At 38.0% G+C, this 18,650-nt stretch overlaps 2 protein-coding genes, 1 long non-coding RNA gene and 1 other non-coding gene across 4 annotated transcripts in view; all 4 read right to left on the minus strand.

Annotated features, from left to right (window-relative positions):
• nfkbiz (nuclear factor of kappa light polypeptide gene enhancer in B-cells inhibitor, zeta) overlaps positions 1-6,231 on the minus strand; it is a 13,443-nt gene extending 7,212 nt beyond the window's left edge. The window contains exons 1-6 of the mRNA XM_042513066.1: positions 6,065-6,231; positions 5,324-5,441; positions 4,454-4,542; positions 3,487-3,812; positions 3,284-3,389; positions 3,049-3,195 (exon numbers count right to left, since the gene is read on the minus strand). Of these exons, the coding sequence (XP_042369000.1) occupies positions 3,049-3,195; positions 3,284-3,389; positions 3,487-3,812; positions 4,454-4,542; positions 5,324-5,402 (747 nt within the window). The 5' untranslated portion in view covers positions 5,403-5,441; positions 6,065-6,231. The remainder of the gene's footprint in view (positions 1-3,048; positions 3,196-3,283; positions 3,390-3,486; positions 3,813-4,453; positions 4,543-5,323; positions 5,442-6,064) is intronic.
• Positions 412-3,035, minus strand: LOC121962777. The gene is made up of 4 exons (XR_006107163.1): positions 1,537-3,035; positions 754-839; positions 602-669; positions 412-488 (listed from the first exon to the last, which is right to left on the minus strand). It is a non-coding gene; the product is annotated as an uncharacterized LOC121962777 (long non-coding RNA).
• A 968-nt stretch (positions 6,232-7,199) lies between the features above and the next one.
• Positions 7,200-17,274, minus strand: LOC121962776 (glycerol kinase-like). Its single transcript, XM_042513068.1, is given in 24 exon segments — positions 7,200-8,513; positions 8,725-8,811; positions 9,283-9,369; positions 9,447-9,470; positions 9,473-9,518; positions 9,520-9,590; positions 10,445-10,565; positions 10,679-10,763; positions 10,846-10,942; positions 11,224-11,301; positions 11,415-11,496; positions 11,778-11,798; positions 11,800-11,821; positions 11,946-12,013; positions 12,118-12,153; positions 13,303-13,320; positions 13,557-13,623; positions 14,425-14,534; positions 14,657-14,794; positions 14,971-15,050; positions 15,186-15,263; positions 15,343-15,449; positions 15,541-15,614; positions 17,048-17,274. Coding segments are annotated over 24 exon segments (1,701 nt in total). The 5' UTR covers positions 17,141-17,274; the 3' UTR covers positions 7,200-8,502.
• A 1,012-nt stretch (positions 17,275-18,286) lies between these two features.
• trnae-uuc lies at positions 18,287-18,358 on the minus strand. The gene has a single exon. It is a non-coding gene; the product is annotated as a tRNA-Glu (tRNA).
• Between the last annotated feature and the right edge of the window lie 292 nt (positions 18,359-18,650).

Below are 18,650 nucleotides of genomic sequence, written 5' to 3' on the forward strand. Positions count from 1 at the left end.
TGTATGCTATAATGCGCTTCTACAAGCTATTCTAAGTAGTTTTCAGCCATTTTCAGGAGCGGTCAAATTTTGACTTTTTTCGCCATACTATAGTATTGCCTTTTTTCGCCATTTTTGGGACATGCTAAATTATCAGGTTTTAGGCCTTTTTTGACCTTTATTTCCACTTTGTATGCTATAATGCGCTTCAACTAGCTATTCTAAGTAGTTTTCAGCCATTTTTAGGAGGGGTCAAATTTTGACTCTTTTCGCCATACTATAGTATTGCCTTTGTCGCCATTTTTTGGACATGCTAACTTATGAGGTTTTTGGCCTTTTTTGTCTCAATGAATTAGGCATGGATCTGGACAGAAGTACATAAAGCAGTGTAAAGCAGCAGTCTGGTAACTGGTAGTACAAAGTCTTACTTACCATAACATCGATGTCTCTGGGACTACCGAATTGTCACAAGATCTTGTTGTCCTGGCATCGTCCCATTGGCCTGCAGTCTAGACCAAGAGGACAAAGAACAGCGATATTCATTTTGTTTAATCTATTACTAACAAAATGTATCACTTTTTTTTCTTTTTTCAAGTTACCACATATAATATCTAAAACTTACTGTTTCTCTGGAAATGAGATCTTGTGACTTTTTGGGTGATCTGACCCTAAACTTAGACTTAGATTAAGCTAAAAAAAAAAAAAAAAAAGTTTGCTTTCAATATTAAACAACATCAAACATGGCAGCTAATAATACTGAGAAAAGTATCTCACCTCAGATCTGCAGATGTTCCTTCAGTTGGTCTGTATAATGTTTCTCGTCTTCCTCAGTGGATGACATATCCACTGAAGCTGCAGATCTACAAGGTTGTTACAAAGAAAAGCACCTGTGTTAACATGCAACACTACTGAAACTTAAAGTTAAAATCATTCAACAATAATAAACATTACTAGAAACAATAGTTATGTTAGTAGTTAACAGAATCACTGGAAAGTAGAGTATTGCATAATGTTCATAAATAATATCATAAAGATGTGCGTGATCTGGACAAACCTGAAGACAAAATAAAGTAGAAAATAAAATAAATGAATTTTTCAACATATACTATGAGTAGCTGTAGCCTATTAACTGCTTATGTAAAAATAAATCAAAAATCAGTTTCAGCGTGACTGTTTACCCAGTACGTTATCATTGTTTTTAATGTTTTTTACTGACACTTGCAATACTAGAATGTTAAAACTCAAAAGTATAAGTATAAACTCAAGAATCAACTGCAGCCAATTTTTTTGTTCTATTTCTTAGTTGATTTTTCCACTTAAGTGTATTTCACTTGCCAAGGTGTATTAATTTCTACATATCTAAGAATATAAAACGGATTAAATTTTACATCATGTAACTGATTGCCATAAATATATCATATACTGTCAGCGGGTAAGCTAACTAACACTACGGTCTATGCTAAAAACAAGTAAGCTGACTAGCAATAGTGCTAGCAACAGGTAAGCTAACCACACTGTTGTGTGTGTGTGTGTGTGGCCATTCAGCCTCGTACTGACCTCCCACTCCGTTTGTAGTTTTCCTTCAGTTTTGTCATCGTGGGGGGTATCCTCCACACGTCTTGGATAAGCAGGTATAAATGTAATTCAAAAAAACCGTGCCTTCAGGTGTTACAGGCGAGTCCTACAACGCGGATGTCCATCCTCTCAGCACTTCCGGTTCCCTCGTCTTAAAAGTCTATAGGTTTTTTAACTGGGTTTTCGGTAAAATGCCCTAAATAAGGTCTGTGGTTAACCCAGGCGACATGTTTCAACGTTTTGTTTTGCATCATAAAATACTTCCGCTTTACTCGTCTTTTAAAACATAGCTAAATGGGACTACAGTGTTTGTCGGGGACATTGACGTCATCACAGCGGACACAGAAAGGACACAGAAAGGACACAGAAACACACTTGTCCGCCGTTACAGCTTCACAGACTCGCACTCAAACTTGTAGATTTATCTGTTTATAATATTTTTCGATGGCGTTTTAACGTGTTTTTACAGTGTTTGTAGTGGTGACGTTTAATACGGGCGACCGCGATGTAGTTCGTGTATACCCTAACAACAGCTTTTTACTATCCCATTCAAAAATCCCATAATAGTACGCACGACTGTAGTAAAGCGAATCCACTGAAAGCATAGAGTCTTTTCCTTTCATCCTACTTTTTACTTTACCTCACTATATTTCAGAGGGAAACACTGTAGGTTTTCCTCCGTTTTAATTATCTGAAAGCTTACTTTACAGATGACTAATTTATTTAACACTTGTTTGTGATGTCACTTGATTGTGTTTTTTGACTTTTAAAAAGTATGTGTACTTGAGCAACATTTTCAATGCAGGACTTTTAGTTGTAACAGTGTATTTTTACAGTGTGTTATTAGTACTGGAGTATAGGATCTGAAAACTTTGTCTACCACTGTTTCGACTTTACATATCAAGCCATTACAAACAAAACATGTTTATAAAATGTAATGCCACATTAGAGATTACTGCCAAAAAAAACAACTTTAAAAACATATTAAAATCACTCCATCATCGACCTTGTGCCACTGCTATGTGAAAAAAAATAACTTTAAAAACATCTTAAAATTCACTCCATCTCCACCAACAATATGCATTAAAGTAAAAGCAATCGGGGATGTTTGTAGCACTTTTGTCTCCGCACCTATAACTTACTGAAAGTTTATGTTAGGGCTCTTGAATTTTTCCTAAGCATCATTATTTCTCAACTACACATAGATTTTTTCCCCCCAACTTCTTCAACTATATCTCAGAAATTATTCACTGATGTGAAATGCAAGGAGGTCCATTGTTACAGCCTGCCTCACTACCAGGGAAAGTTACCACATTAAACTTTATACCGAGCTGCAAGACCCAAGTCAAGGCAATACTTGGGGACTGTTGGTTATTTATGAGAGGAGAGGGAATGGTGCAAAATTAAAGTCAAACATGCTGCATCAACATTTTATGTGGTGCTAAACTGGTTTTGTATCGGTGACACTTGATGCATTTAACAGTTAAATCTTACCTGCAGACTGAGAAAATGTCCTTTCTCAGCACACACATGCAAAGGTGATCGGCCCCAGAGGTCTCGGGTGTTGATTTGTGCTCCATGTGTCAGCAGGTCGTGGACGATGAAGTGGTGATTGGTGGCGGCTGCTATCTGAAGAGCTGTCTGTGTACACAGAGTCGGGAGTTTACGATTTAGTATTTTTAGATTTTCATTATTAATTGAGATGAACAAGCTTGATAAGTGTTTGTACCTGGCCTTTGTGTTCTTTCATGTCCAGAGAGCCACATTGAGCCATTTTTGCAGCGAGCACATAAGCCAGAGCCCGTCGACCTTGTGCCACTGCTATGTGAAGACATCTGACAGTTGGAAAAGAAAATGCACAATTAAAATACATCCACGTGCAAATTTTGAAATTTTGTCCAATCTGCTTTTAGCTCTAAACTCTCTTCATACGTGTCACCATCCGCATCCTGCATGTTCAGCTGCTCAGATGAAATTTCTCCAACCCTCTGAGCCTCTTTCTGGATTTGCCACTGAAATAAAGTCATCACTTCAGCAGTCGGAGCCGCTGGTCCCTGCAGAGCTGGATGCTGCATTTGTTTTGGGGTAATGTGACCATTACCAGGAGAAGCAGGGAGGAAAGGACTAGTGATATCAAATGTATTTTGTGGCCCTTGAGGGTCTGACAGGGGAGGCCCCGGGTCACTGGCAAGCGCTTCAGGTTTTGCAGATTTAAATGTATGCACCCAGTTGTTGTCTTCTTGTGATTGGTTCAATTTCTGAAATTGAAACATTTCCAATTATTTAAATAAAGAGTTATTTTATGTATAACATACTATCAAACAATATAAAATGAACACAAGATTTTAAGATTTTTAACAAAAGTGTCAAAGGTTGGCGGAAGCAACATAAGACTTGAGTATTTCTAACATTTTATAATGTCTTATAGTTGAGTGTTGTAACTGCATTTAACCTTAATATTTGTGTCCTTCTTTGCAATCTTTTTGCAAGTATTTACCCTTTTCTCTTCTTTTTAACATAACTTATGTATGCACCTTATTGTACGTAATTGTATGTATGTGTGTTTTCTTAACTAAAAGCCAAACTAGGGGCAGGAATCATTTTTGTATCCAACCCACATGTGCTGTTATGATTTGCATACTAAGAGCTTTTACTTTGCGGCCTGTTACATCAGTGGAGGAATGCTCTTCCTCATACTCAAACTTTGTTTTTCTTTCCTCCTAAACACACATTCATGAAGAAATAATACATATATATTACAACAGATAAAACAAGAATAAATGGTTAATTGCACCCTTTTCTGGGATATCAAAACCCTAAAATAAATCTTAAGTGAAACAACTTTTAACTTGTCTTATCATGTTCATGTGTACAAATGCCAGTTCAACCAGTGACTCACCCGACGTCTCATCTTTAGCAGCTCTTTCACTGTCTTCCTGTGCACAGATTGGACGTATTCGGGTGGCCTGGGGTCAGCGTTGAGGAAGTCTGAGGGAAACAATATCATCCAAAAATCATAAATGTAGCAAGGATAGAGGAAGCATTCACATTTGTTACTCAAAATTCAAGATTTTCAAAAATTAACAAACATAAAGTAATCTCGCTCAATTATCATTTATGACCCACTACAAGTGTTGGGCAATGAATTTTTATTTTTTTGCTCTGTTTAGGGATGTTCCTGGGTACAACATGCAGGTGAGGCTGGGACCTGCCGTAAGCAGGGCACGTCCAAAAGAAAGCTATGAAAATTTCACTGTCACACACCACAGGAAAAATGGAAATATTATGAGTTGGAACACCAATAGTTAGCTTTCACTTTTGCTGGCGACACTGTCTCCACACAGTGACTGAAAAACCAAACCATTACTATTACTACATCTGGCTGCTCTGTTTGGCAGAGACACAATCCTAAATTTTGGGATTAAAGGGCATGACTTCACAGTACAATTTAATTATTAACATGTCAGGAAACACTGCTATCAAAAAAACAACCAGATAAGGGCGTTAGTCATCTCCCCAGGTTTCGTACAGCGATCATTGAAGACTGTGACCTACAAGGGCAACATTTGCAGATAAAAAGTTATTGTTTATAATGTTGTGAAGTGCGCTCTAATGTCAATAGTGGGGCACACACTTCCTTGTTCTGCATAGAAAACAATAGAAGTGGAATCAAATGTCCAGGAACGAGAAGATAAGAGAGTCTGTGTGTGGTTTCAATTTCACAGCATTGAAAGCTGTGAATGTGAATATCTGTTAACCATAAACTGACCTTTATCACACTGGTTCATGCTGGTCTCCTTTGCCAGAATCTGGCTTCCTCTGGTCTCGTTCCATCTTGGATCCAACATGTTTAAGGAGTAATGTGTTAACTTCCTGCTCTCACACCCCTAGAATGACAAGTGGATGTCAAAACAGCTCAATTAAGAGTCAGGTTGTAATAACAAAATGACTCACCTGCCCGCGCCTTTACTCAAGTCAATGCAAGATCAGAAATGAGGAACAACTGTCCCAAAACCTCCCACACCTGGCTCAACTTCCTGGTTGACAGATCACTAAGGTGAGGCTCGTGTCAGTTTCACAATAAAAATTACTTAAAGTGAATCCTAGAGAGGTGAATTTAGCTGAATCACTTTTTATTTGCAGATAGTTTCCATTAAATTCCAAGCTGATTTACATTGTAAATAGTCTTTAGGTCTTGATAAATAGTCTTTAAACTCTAGGATATGATCTTTTAATTTAAAAAAACAACTATAAAGTAAATCCTGATCTGCAAAAGTTTGTGCATATTCACAACAAAATGAATTTATTTAGTTTAATGTCCATCCCTCAAACAGAAAAACAAGTAATTAAAAGTCAGTTAATATGCAAATGAGTCCAAAGTGCTGCCTACATAAGCAAAGCTACTAACAACACAGCCTTTATGAATTAATCAGTAACTCCACTGTGGAGCAAACGCGAAACATGAAAAAAACAACAACAAAAAAAAAACAGGATTTTTAGGTTTACACACCTTTTAAGGGTCAAGCTGTAAAGGCCACCGCTCGAACACCTGCGGGATGAAGCCTGAATGTATCCAACATAAACTAAATGGAATTTCGAGCGTTGAACATGCAGCACAAACCACTCCCCTTTAACTGCTCCTTTTGGTTGGGATTTCCCCCTAAAGAAAGGCAGGTTGGTCTTGGCTTTGGCCCAGAAACAGTGTGATGTGAGTCATTATTTAAAAGAGAAATAAAAGTCACTGTTTTGCAGAAATTGGAGAGTTTATTTTTCATGACATTTACTCTCCCATAAAACCTGTTTCCTTACACGAAAGGTGACGACACAAACACCGTTTCCTCATTTTAAACATGTCACACAGAGGAGAACATTTTGTTTTTGTATCCACTCAACTGTGAATGAGTTGAGTGAAATGACATGCAGAGTGAGTAGCAAAAGTGTGGAGACATATTTCCACTGTTCAGTATGAAATCACTCATTAGCGAATCCAACAGTTTCACAGTTAAAGGTCTTACATGAGAGTTGGTAGCAAACTTTGCCTTCGTCATTTTGACTCTGTATCTCTAATTTTAGCACGAAACTCTTCAGTTACAGCTTCTCTATTTAAGATGACATTTCCCATATGTTATATTTGTTCACAAATATGTTAGTTAACTGTTCTGCCTCCACTTCTGCATCCAAGACAAAAATGACAAGTGTTGGGCAACAGAATAAATAGACATTTGTTTCATACACTTGAACTTTAAAGTGAAACTGGTATCTTAAATTACAACCTGTATTCTATTTTCTCATATTTTTGTGTCTATGTGTCTTTATTTTTATTGGTGTATTATCGAGAACTGGCGGCTGGCAGGCTCAGATTGTTATAAGTGTCTGACAACATTACGGATACTGAGAAATGGTGAGAAATTGGAAAATGGTGGCAACAAGGAGTGCCGGAAAGATTTTTTTGTGTTGTACTGCAAAAAGTGTATCTTCCAAAAGATTGTCAATGTCATGGCCGAATATTTAGCTGAATTCGCATTGCGGAAAAGAGTTTCAGAACCAGACTTCTGCTTTAGCAAGACACAAACCACACTGCAACAAGAAAAAGATGTGTTCTTTTTGTAATGTTGTAACACATTTCAAATAAACATCGGAGCCTGTCAGTGGCATAAACAACAGCTTTTAATTGACGGTGCATAATTGCCCTTTGGGATCACATTGCAGCTGTATCATCCAGGTTAAAAGATATCAACGTTTCTGAATGTAGTCTTAATTTAATTTAATTTAAATAATTTAAGCAGACAAAAATGCTCAACTCTAACATTTTAACACAATAAAGCTTGGCTTTGAACATACTGCATGCTGAGGAAGTTTCTTCTTTTTTTTGATAACTTATGTAACATTATGTGTCATTTCCCCAAATAAATTATGAAAAATTATTACATTAATGTGAGACTACAAGAAATATATAACAAGCCCTATGAAAAGTAGTGTATTTAAGCATTTTCATGACCCTATAAAGACAAATAACATGATGAAGTCATTAAATTGAGTCTGACCATAACAGTCCATAAATATTGCCAATAACACTCCTTGGTATGAAAAAGCTACACTTACATTTTTGTCTCCAAAATAAATCACCTGTTAACTTCAGTTTTTCTTCCTAAATTATCTTCACTGTTGTCTTTTTGAGAGAATGTTCAATATGTAAAATTTGCAAATATGTGTGCATTACTTTAACTGGACACATTCAAAAACTGTCTGCTGATTCATTATTGCCCTTCGTTGCACATTTGTCCTTTTACACAATAACTTTTTCTGTTTTCAAACATTACAGTGTGTTCAAGAGTGTGTTCAAACAACCTCATCAGTCCGTTAACTCTCCCTTGTTTTCATTTCACTACCAACTTTCTGTGCCTTAATCCCAAGTGTTAGAAAAAAATACATAAATTTGACTCTGTTAGTTCACAGCTCCCACAAGACAAAACAAAAATATAAAGTGCTCAGAAACTTCCTTTGTTGCTCATAATGGAGGGTCTGGAACGACAACTACACAAACAACAAGTGACGCAAATTAGATGGCGAACATCACTTCACACGGCTGCGGAGACGTTACGACAATCTCAACTACCTGGTAGAGTTTCTACATAAATAAGCTCCTATCAGCATTGTAGAAAAACAAATACTGCATGCACACCCCTGCTAAAATAAGCTATAATGTACCGATATCTGCAAATTGCATTTGAATTAAGAAAACAAAACAAAAAAGAAAATAATGAAGAAAATAATAATAATAAAGTTCAAACTTGTCCTGGTTTTCCGCTAAGATTCAGCAGGAGCGTCTCACTCCTGGAATGCCTTTTTTGAAGAAAGAGTGCAACCAAGAGTACAAGTATGTGGTCCAGCATGAAGAGCGAATGTTTCCACTTTCCTCTTTGCTTTAAAGCCTCCAGGAGTCCGAGCCTAGTCGTGGCCTGTCGTTGAAAGTAAAATAACAATCCATAATCCAAAATTTTGTACATTAATTAATCAATAAAAACAATAAATAAATAAAGGTTAATACAATCATAAACCATTAATTTGAAATTCTAATTCATAAAAAAATAAATATAGAAATTAATAGAAAAAAATATTACCTAAAAGTAAAAAAAAACTTCATGCATGCACATTGAAATAGACACTGACCTGCAAGGTATTTCGCACCAACTAACATCAACATGCTGCCGATGATGTAGAAGCCCAGAGGGACGCTGCAGAAGATACTTGTTTCACCTTTTAGTTATCCGAAATTGAAAGGGTAACACACAGGGAAGAGACAGAGAAACAGTTAGACAACAAAACAATAAAACTGCAAACTGTGAATGAAAAAAGGTGCTCTTTGGTTATTTTGAATTTGACTAAAATTTGTTTTTGCAGTTGTTTTCTGAGTTTAGGACAGATTATGTCACACAATTGAACCAATGACAGCACAGTGGAAGTCCACTACCAGCAAGTTAACCCCTGGAAACTAAATCATTATTGTCATCAAATCTTTACCAGAAACTGTGCAGAAATATCTGATTTAAACAGAATTAGTTATCATGCAAAACAAAAAAAAGCTTGGCATTTTGACTGTTAATGTGTAATCTGAATGTCAATGTTGTGAATATTTGGTACAGCCCAAAAAGGAAATATTATGGTCTCCAAACACACAAAACTTACAGCAGTTTGTGGAATGTGAATCATAACTGTAAACATGCCTACCGTTTCCATTTCCAACAGGCTCTGTCGTCTCCCAGTTCATCGATTTCTGAACTGCCTTCTTCCATCGAGCGTACCGAAACTCACTCTCTGAAAACACAAAGAAATAAAGTTTTTAAGCAGCAGCTACTTGTGCAGGTGTGCAGAAACAGCAGCTCTGACTGTACCTTCAGGGTTGATCTGAGGCTCAACTTCTCGGAGGTGACTTCACTCAGGTCCTCCGGGCTCAGACTCCACACGGCTCACCCCCTCTGCCGCTCCCGCCGCCATCGCTGCGCCGAGAGCTGTGGTCTCAGGCATGGACGGCTTCACTGGAAACAACAATCAATACAATATTTGCTGTTAATGACGACAAAATGAAGAAGGATGCTTGCTACTTTGTTAGGAAACTCTTGCTCTTAACCATAATTGCTTTACTAGTAGCAGCAATAACATCAGTGGTTTTTTTATGGATGTGTTCAGGGACAGATTCGTAAACCAATAACATGAGCAATGACTTAAATCACAATTTTCCAAACATTTAAAAAAAAATAGTATGCTTGATCAACACTTACTCGTACTGATATTAGGTTTTTAATTTAGCATGTTATGTGTATTTGTACAGCATATTGGAACTAAGCAATTACTTTTAAGTCACACATTTCCAAAAAATGTAATGCTTACTCATTTTTTGGCAACTTTCCTATTGTACCAGGTTATTCAGTGTGATATTAATCCCACATGACGCCAGCAGAGGGCAGTGTAGCACCATCACAGTTCGATACGACAGTAGCAAAGGGCGAGTTTGTTGTTAAAAAACTGAATGTTGTATGATTTTTCTGTGCTGTCTGAACATTTTGTTCAATGATGTCTCCATTTCCAAACATCCAGTGTGTCTTTTTGTGTTATTTTTATTTTACCTTTTCGAATTTATGTTTCCTTTTTATTTGTGGGTTTATGCTTCTGCTGTTGTTTTTGGTCTATGTTTTTGTATCATTCATATATTGGCATTTTACATCTTGCATCTTACAATATATGTCCTCTGGCTTTAATGTTATCCAAACTATAGTTTCGTCTCACTTGTGTTCAACAGAACTGTTTTTCCGTTGTTATGTGGTCGTCTATGTATTTTTTTTCTGCAGCAGAAAAAAAAAACACAATTACATGAAATGAATGGACATCTTACCAACAGGAATACAGAGAATGTCTGCCTGCAGCTGCATCAGCAGCCTGTTGGACGTCATTCCTCCGTCCACCTGGAGCTGAGTCAGGGGGATGCCGCTGTCCTGATTCATGGCGTCTAGTATCTGCAATCAAAAGAAATATTCCAATTATCACACATCTAAGCAAATAAATATAAGAAATAGTAGTTTTGTAAATAAACTTGTCTTATGAGGGGAATTTAAAGGAGGGAACTCACCTCTCGCGTCTGGAAACACACAGCTTCCAGTGCAGCAAATGCAACGTGACTCTTATTAGTAAACTGAGTTAACCCACAAATGATCCTGTGACACAGAAAAAAAGAGTGAATGAATCAGACACTATTATTGACTTAGTTCCTGTCTACAGAGCAGCTCTGAGTCTTACCCTCTTGCGCTGGGTTCCCAGTAAGGTGCATAAAGACCCGAAAATGCAGGAACAAAATAACAGCCGTAGGATGTACCGACTGACGCAGCCAACTTCTCTGCAGCGGGAAAGAAACAGGAAAAGGATTGGGGGAAAAAAGGAGGACAGCATAAAGTAAATTACAATACGCAGACAGACAAGAAAGCACTGCATATCTCTAAATATTAGCATTCAAGCACCCAGTGAAGCAACAAAAGGCCAATTTTGGGGATATAACTACCTACCTGTGCAACAGTTTCAGCGTCTTTATTTGCTTAAAGTGTCCCTATAAATGAAATGACGCCACAGTCTGAAGATGCTGTTTGTTACATTTCTTTTGTGGTTGACAGCAAAACATACCGAGCTCTTCAGACGATCCAATGATCCCGAGATTGTCCTGCAGCCAACGAACCACCGCTCCTGCGATAGCCACAGAGAGCCCTGGCAAGTACCCGAAAACAACTTTTAAATCTCAAACTACTGAATAATTACACAGAATATCATGAAAACAATGACAGGTGTGGGGATATTGGTGTATTAAAGGTACCGCACCTCTAGTGCATAGCAGGCAGGTTTGTCCCGACCAAGTTTGTATGCCACAGTGGTCAGAAGACCGTGGTCGGACATGACAGGCTGCAAAACAAAACAGACAAGGAAAAAACCAACGAATGCAATCTTTGATTTAAGAAAGACAAACAATGACTTAACTATTAATAATTACTTAAATATATAATTAAATAGACAATCAAATGCATAAATATGTAAAAGTTGATATATATTTATTTATTTATATATTCATTTGAGCATATTTCATTTATTCTTTCATTATTGTAATTATTATTATTTAATTATGTCCAAATTTATTTATGTATATATTTCTGTAACCGTTAAAACACAGATCTTAAGCATTGTACTTTGGCTCCTGTGTTTCGCAAGTAGAAAGCAGCCAGTTCCATACCTGAAACACACAAAATAAAGACATAAAACACAAAACAAATTCAAACTTTAAGTTTACTTTCTGGCAATGGAGAAATGACACATTTGAAGAGATGTATGTCTAAAACACACGCAAAAAAACGTACGTGTTTTTAGCCTGTCCGTCCTGAAAACACATCTGTCCGACAAGTGCTGCTGACTGATCCCCAAGACACTGTTTTCAAATAACACGTAAATCCATCAGGACGCACTGATTCCTCAGCATACTATTAAGTACAAGACGACAAAATTGGAGAACAAAAATAGAGATAAACTTACCCCTGAAATGGGAATACCTGAAAGAGCTCCAGATTTCTGTCAAAAGAAAAAAAACTTGTTTAATAAGTGAACTCTGTACTTCAATGTTAAAGTCACATTATAGTACTTTAATGTTTTGCTTCTCTTGCAATATTTTTGTTTGGTTTGGTTTTTTTGGGGGGGAGAAGTGTCTATGGCTATGTGCATTTTTCAGAAATAAGTTAAATGTATAGAGACTGATTATTTTGAACTTACACATAGATATTTGTAGCTAAGGCATCAAACCAACAGCCAGAATTCAAGAGAAATTACATATACAATCAGTCAGCAACGGGAAAACATCTTCACTACCAATCACTATGAGCCACTTGCCCCGACAACAACACTGAAAACTATTACTCATTATTTGACTACGAGAAGCCAAATAACACAAATATACTGATTTGAATTCTACCACAATGTTTCACATGAAGCGGACTGTAACAGTGAGGGGACGCTGAGGGCAAGTGTGAACCTGAATAAATAAAAAATGTCTTCACTCCTACACCAGAGGCTGCCTCTGTGTTAGTTAGATGTTGGAGAACAGAGTTAGCTCAACAAAACTGTGCCAAAGAGTGAAGAGATTTCGGGACGCTGCAGAGGGTGATGGTGCGGTGGGCGTCCAACCAGCCGAGTGGCATGCCACAACAGAAGCGATGAGGGACGGGGAGCATCCAGTACATTTCCAACAGAGCGTACGCGTGAGAGCGTACACCTGATAAAAAGCTGCTTAAAATACCCCAAAATAGCTGCTTTAGATAGCTGACAAAAAATCAAAACAAAGAAAACAATGACAAATATTACATAACAAACTACAACTAAAAACTCAAAGTTTACAGTCTTCCTTTGTTTTACCATCTCCAGTTAAATGAAGACTTCATTTTGGACACTTGGTGAGATAAAGTGGTCAACAGCATCGCAAATGTATCATGTTAGTTAAGAGTTAGTTCCAACCAAGCAGCAGTGAGTGATGCGCTTCAGTTTGATTATTCATTTCTAAAAGCCTGTAAAAACCTGTTAAATGCCTAAATTCCAGTACTGCGACACACAGCTGGCTATACTGGAGTCTTGGAAATGCACTGTGTGTGATGGCGCTTTCGCTTTGGCCACGGAGAAGCGGGACGGGTTTGCACGATGAGAAAAGTAGTGATGGCGAGTATTACTTACCCGGCTAGAACATATTTTCTACCAGTGAGAGAGGAGAGACAAATGGCACACACAAAAAAAATGGCTAAAAAAAATTCTCAGTCAACCTTCATGCACTTAGACGACAAACTATCATCCGATTAGCGGTCTGTTTGAGATATTCTACTCTTTCAACACAAGACACAGCAATGAAATCATTAGGATGACATCAATTTAGACATTAATCATAATACAAGTGTAGTGTTAGACAAAGTGTTATATTCAAGCGTGCTCACCATGAGACCGTAGATTTCTGAAGAACTCCTCACTCTGGGTAAGATCTCCATGGGAATACCGAAATATCTGACGGGTCACAGGAACTGAAGAATTAGGACAGTTCTGCTTTCCGTTCAATTTATGTATTTTGCTGATATATAATTAGAAACTACACTGCGGAAACCCTACGAGGCCATACATTCCTACATTTTTAAAATGAATTTGAGATCTCCAGATAACATCAGATATGCCATGTTGACTGGTGGATGCCCCGGACACTCGTGTAGGTAAGTCGATTGTTTTGTGCTTTTATCGGGACCTGAATATGCGAATCGGTCTGCGCTTCACTTTAGTGGCGATTTGCACTGTTATGATGTTAATGTTTCCAGCTCCAATAAGAAAAGCAGAAAAGTTTTGTTTTGTTATCCAAAGATAGTTAGTGTGTCCACTAATGCGAGCGGACACATATTTAGAAACATATTCGTGAGTTGCAGATGTTGATTTAGCTTAAATAAAATGCTTCTCATAACCTGTATGCTGTTCTGATCACTCCTTCAAGCGAGCAAATGTAACATTTGACATCTTGATCTAAATCTATATTGTGCCATAAATCCAGCCTTTATTTTCCTGGGAGGTCACGCACTGGCTGACGGAGCTGCGTTCCCTAAAAGCAAGGCTTCTGAAAACAAATGGAAATGCCATTACATTGTGCAACCAACAATTAATTCCCAATGTAAAGTGAAAGCCAAAAACTTGTCTAGTTCCACTCTAAACAACCTGAAAGGTAGAAATGACTCTGGCATGGATTTCACATTAAAAAGAGAATCTCATTCAGTTTTTTTAAATAGCGGGCATGAGGATGAAAGCCAATGAAAACAGCTGTCCTACGTGCAAAGTTCTGGGTCCCAGTCCATCGTGTGAATGTTAAACAGCATCGTCCTGCTGGCGTTGGTCACGTCTGTGCAGTGGACTCCGCCTGACTTCCCTCCTGTCAAACACTGTGGAACACACATCACAAACACACACGAAAAATCAGCTTTTCACCAACGCAGCAGCCTCAGACCGCCACCATTCCTAACCCACCGCAGCATTTTCTTTATTTTTCACAAATGCCACTCACCCAAATAAGCCAGGAGTCGACGGTGCCGAACATGGCACGGTGAGACACGACGGCTTCATGGACCTCGTTCACGTTGTCCATCAGCCAGCGAAGTTTGACTGCGCTGAAGTAGGTGCTGATTGGAAGCCCCGTTTTATGCTGCAGGATGACGACAACGTAAACAACAAGCATCAAAAGTCTGCATGCGTCATGAGCTGTAAGATGCCTAAATTGATATCAAATATTTAGGAGTGATTAATGATACGTAAGACCAAGACCTAATAAAAACATCTTATTTATGTCATCTCATATAAGAGAGAGCAGACGGGGCTCACCTTCAAGTGGTTCTTATTCCTTCCTGGAGTTTTGTTAATCAGACGTTCAACTGTTGATTGAGTCCGCAGATCCAACCAAACTGAACAAAAAAACAACCAAAAATCAGTCAAATCAAACGACCCTACTGCTGTTTGATTATGTCCACGTAAACTCATAAACAATGTCTGATTTCTGCCGGAATAAAAGCAAAATGACGTATAAATAACAACTTCACCGACTGCATTGTAGAGCGGCTCCCCCGTCTCTTTGTCCCACACCAGCGTGGTCTCTCTTTGGTTGGTCACTCCAATAGCTGCAAACAATCAAACAACACACTCTTTGAAACAAAAGCCTCCAGAGAGCAGGCGGCAGCGCGCTTCGAGTGTGAATACCTTTAATGTTTGAGATGTCGATGTTGAGCTGGGTGAGTTTTTCACACGTCCGCTCCATGCACTCGTACACAGACTGCAGGATTTCTTTGGGGTCCTCCTCCACCCATCTGAACATTAGAGCAACGAGTCACAACAAATTAGACACATTTTTTTAAATTGTGTGTGCGTCTTTGAGGAATTGTATTGTGTGTTTCTTACCCTTCTTTGGGGAAGCTCTGTTTGATTTCCACCTGATGATGGCTGAGGAGCTCTGCTGTTTTTGAATTAAACACCTTCAAAGACAGAAAATAAAGAAACTCAAGTTATTCTTCATTCATTGCAGGGAGAGCTGACTGAGCGTGCACTCGCTTTAAATCATCTAAAGGCCTCCCTTTGGGTAATTTAACACAGATTTTTAGACTAACCCAGCAATTAAAGGATCCAAACCTGCTTTCGAGACTCAAAGCCTTTCAATTACAAATTAAACAGCGATCTGTTAATTTCTGACCTTTGTCATCAGGAAGAAGATGCCTTATCTGCAGTGATTTACGACACACCTTCAATGATTCTGCATAACAGTACGATCTTTCAAAGCAAAGTCATAAAATACTTTTATTTTCTACCGCCTGCTTTTGTACACAGTGTTATGATTATTTATAACCAGTACCATCTTTTCAGTGTACAATTATCACAGACAGAAATATCTCTGCACGCGTCGAACGGCATTTACCAAACTCAAACGAGAAGTCATCGTGAGCACTACAACTTTGTTTGACGTGACTCGTGTCAATTGGAAAAAAAAAAAAAAAAAAAATTCTCTTAAATTCTTGGCTCACAGCTTTCAGCCACACCCGGGAAGGATTCAAAACATCTGGTCGTCCTGCTGCATCAGTAACACAGTCAAAAACAAAAGACACTTGTGTTTTGCTATGGAGTTAAATGTAAAGCCATTAACATCAGTTAATACACATTTTAATGCAAAAATGTAAGCAGCTTTACTGCATTAATTGAGCTATTTTGAAAGTACTCTGTTTTGTGTAGTGCAGCTGTGGGAGAAGTACTCTGATCTTGAACACATTATGTGGCACGAACGTTTCAATCAGAATAAAATATAACCAAATCTAAGCTGAAAATAGTGATATTTAATCAAAATCACTTTATTCTACAGGTCTTATTTAAAATTCTACCAAAATAAACCACTGGCAATAACCAGCATGCAAAACAAGAATGAAACTTCGTTTTCAGGTTTTAACTTAAATACTTTAAATCCTAACTTGAAATATTTGCCACTTCAGGAGGGTTAACACATAAAGAACAGTACCTGAAGTAGGACAAAATGGAAATAGTCAAGTAAAAGTATCCCCAAATTTGAATGTGAATACAGTATTATAGTAATATACAGTATACAGTAATATGCAACCCTGTGGAACCAAAGTCTCTAATGTAAGACAGCCACAGCCAGAAGGGGACTCTAGTCCTGCTTTTAGGGGCTTATAAGGAGCATTTTTGGAGATTTAAGCTAATTAGCAGCATTTTCGACCAAAACACAGCTAATCTATTACCGCTAAACGAACCCAAACACCGGCTACAATCCGTCACAGCTTCTGCGGAACTAAACGTCCAAAAATGAAAACACGATCTGGATAATAAAGTCAAGGACACGCGTGTGTGGCACGTTTATGAGCCACACATTAAACACAACACAGCTAGCACGCGCCGCTCTTACCAGAAAGCGAGTTGAGCTCGTGCCCTGGTCGATGGCAGCAACCAGCGGGCCCATCATGATCCGGTGTGAGGACGCGGCCATGGTGCCGTTCATGGGCAGCCCCGGAGCTCTGGCACCGAACTGCGGAGGAAACCGATTACCTGCACCGGGACACCGGCGGAGCGGCTCAGGGGATAAAGTTACGGCGGTGGGTCAGCCGCGCGCTTCTGACGTCATGCTACAGTGTGTCCTCGCGCTCAGTGATGACGCAACCAGTCGAGCCCTTGGCCCTTGCAGCAACAGTGCAAAAATAATTTTAATAAAAATTGATATGTAAAGACACAGATATTATATACAGTCTATGAGCGGATAAACTGAGAAAAAAAAAAAAAAAAAGCCAGAAATTGCACGCTGCTGTGATTGGTCAATTCAGCTTTGAGCCTTTGATGACGTGCGGTGGAGATCCCGCCCACCTCCCTCCGGACGATCCATTCTGGCATTAATCGACTTCTCTATAATACATCCATGGCATCCAATGATGTATTGATTTTAGCATCAACCCTTTAAGATAATAGATACATCCATGAATAGATCCATGTTTAAGACAAGGGAACCGGAAATACTAAAAGGTTTATGGACTTTCGCTTTTTAAGACTCACTTCACCACCATAGAAGAAGAAGAAGTATTGAAAGAAAATTTCTTTTCAAAATTTTAAATCTTTGCATATTTGTGATTGGTCATATCTTTAAAACTTTAAGTTATTATCGGAAAAAATAAGTGTTTGTTTTCTTCATAAACTATGGAACAAAATTTTTTTTTTAAAATAATTTATTTGATACTGATGTTGGCAAAAAAATTCTGAAATGTATATTAAGCTATACATTTTCTTTTGTTTTTACAAAATATATTGAGCAATATGTGTTATCTTTCTAATTTGACTATCAAGTCACTCAATACTTGTGTGTTTAATATTTTTGACTAGTGTGATACACTCCTGTCTCTTCTGTTTTTGTTCTTTTTTTTAATACTATCCCATTATGACTGAATCTTAGGACTTCTAAGGACTTCCCGTAAAATGCTTAGAATTCAGTGATATGTTTACATTTGGGAGATTAGCAATATGCCATCTTATATCCAGCTGCTTAGTTGTTCTTTTACTTGTTGCATTAGTTGCTCAAACATCTATATCTGAAACCGTGGTTTAACATAGGCTTTCCATAAGTTACATTAACATCCGACATATTTTCAAAAAACATTTGTTCCCATACCGGGAGTCGAACCCGGGCCGCCTGGGTGAAAACCAGGAATCCTAACCGCTAGACCATATGGGAAGTCATACACACTCAACGCAACAAAGAAATTTAACCACGGTACAGTCTGATATCGATCGACTGTATCAAGATCCTTATATTTCAGGTAGCATCTATGTAGTTTCTGGTAACTTGTTTAAAAAGGATTTGGTTACATCTATTCAGTGATAATAAACATCACTTAGGCACAAAGTAGGCCTAATCACAAATTAAAATAACACGAAACTAACCAGCACTTCTATCAGGATATATTGTACATAGTTTTCATACTAAATTTCACATTTTAATTGTAAATTTATCCTTTTCTGTAACT

This window comes from Plectropomus leopardus, chromosome 24, assembly GCF_008729295.1.
Source record: "Plectropomus leopardus isolate mb chromosome 24, YSFRI_Pleo_2.0, whole genome shotgun sequence".
Taxonomy (NCBI): domain Eukaryota; kingdom Metazoa; phylum Chordata; class Actinopteri; order Perciformes; family Serranidae; genus Plectropomus; species Plectropomus leopardus.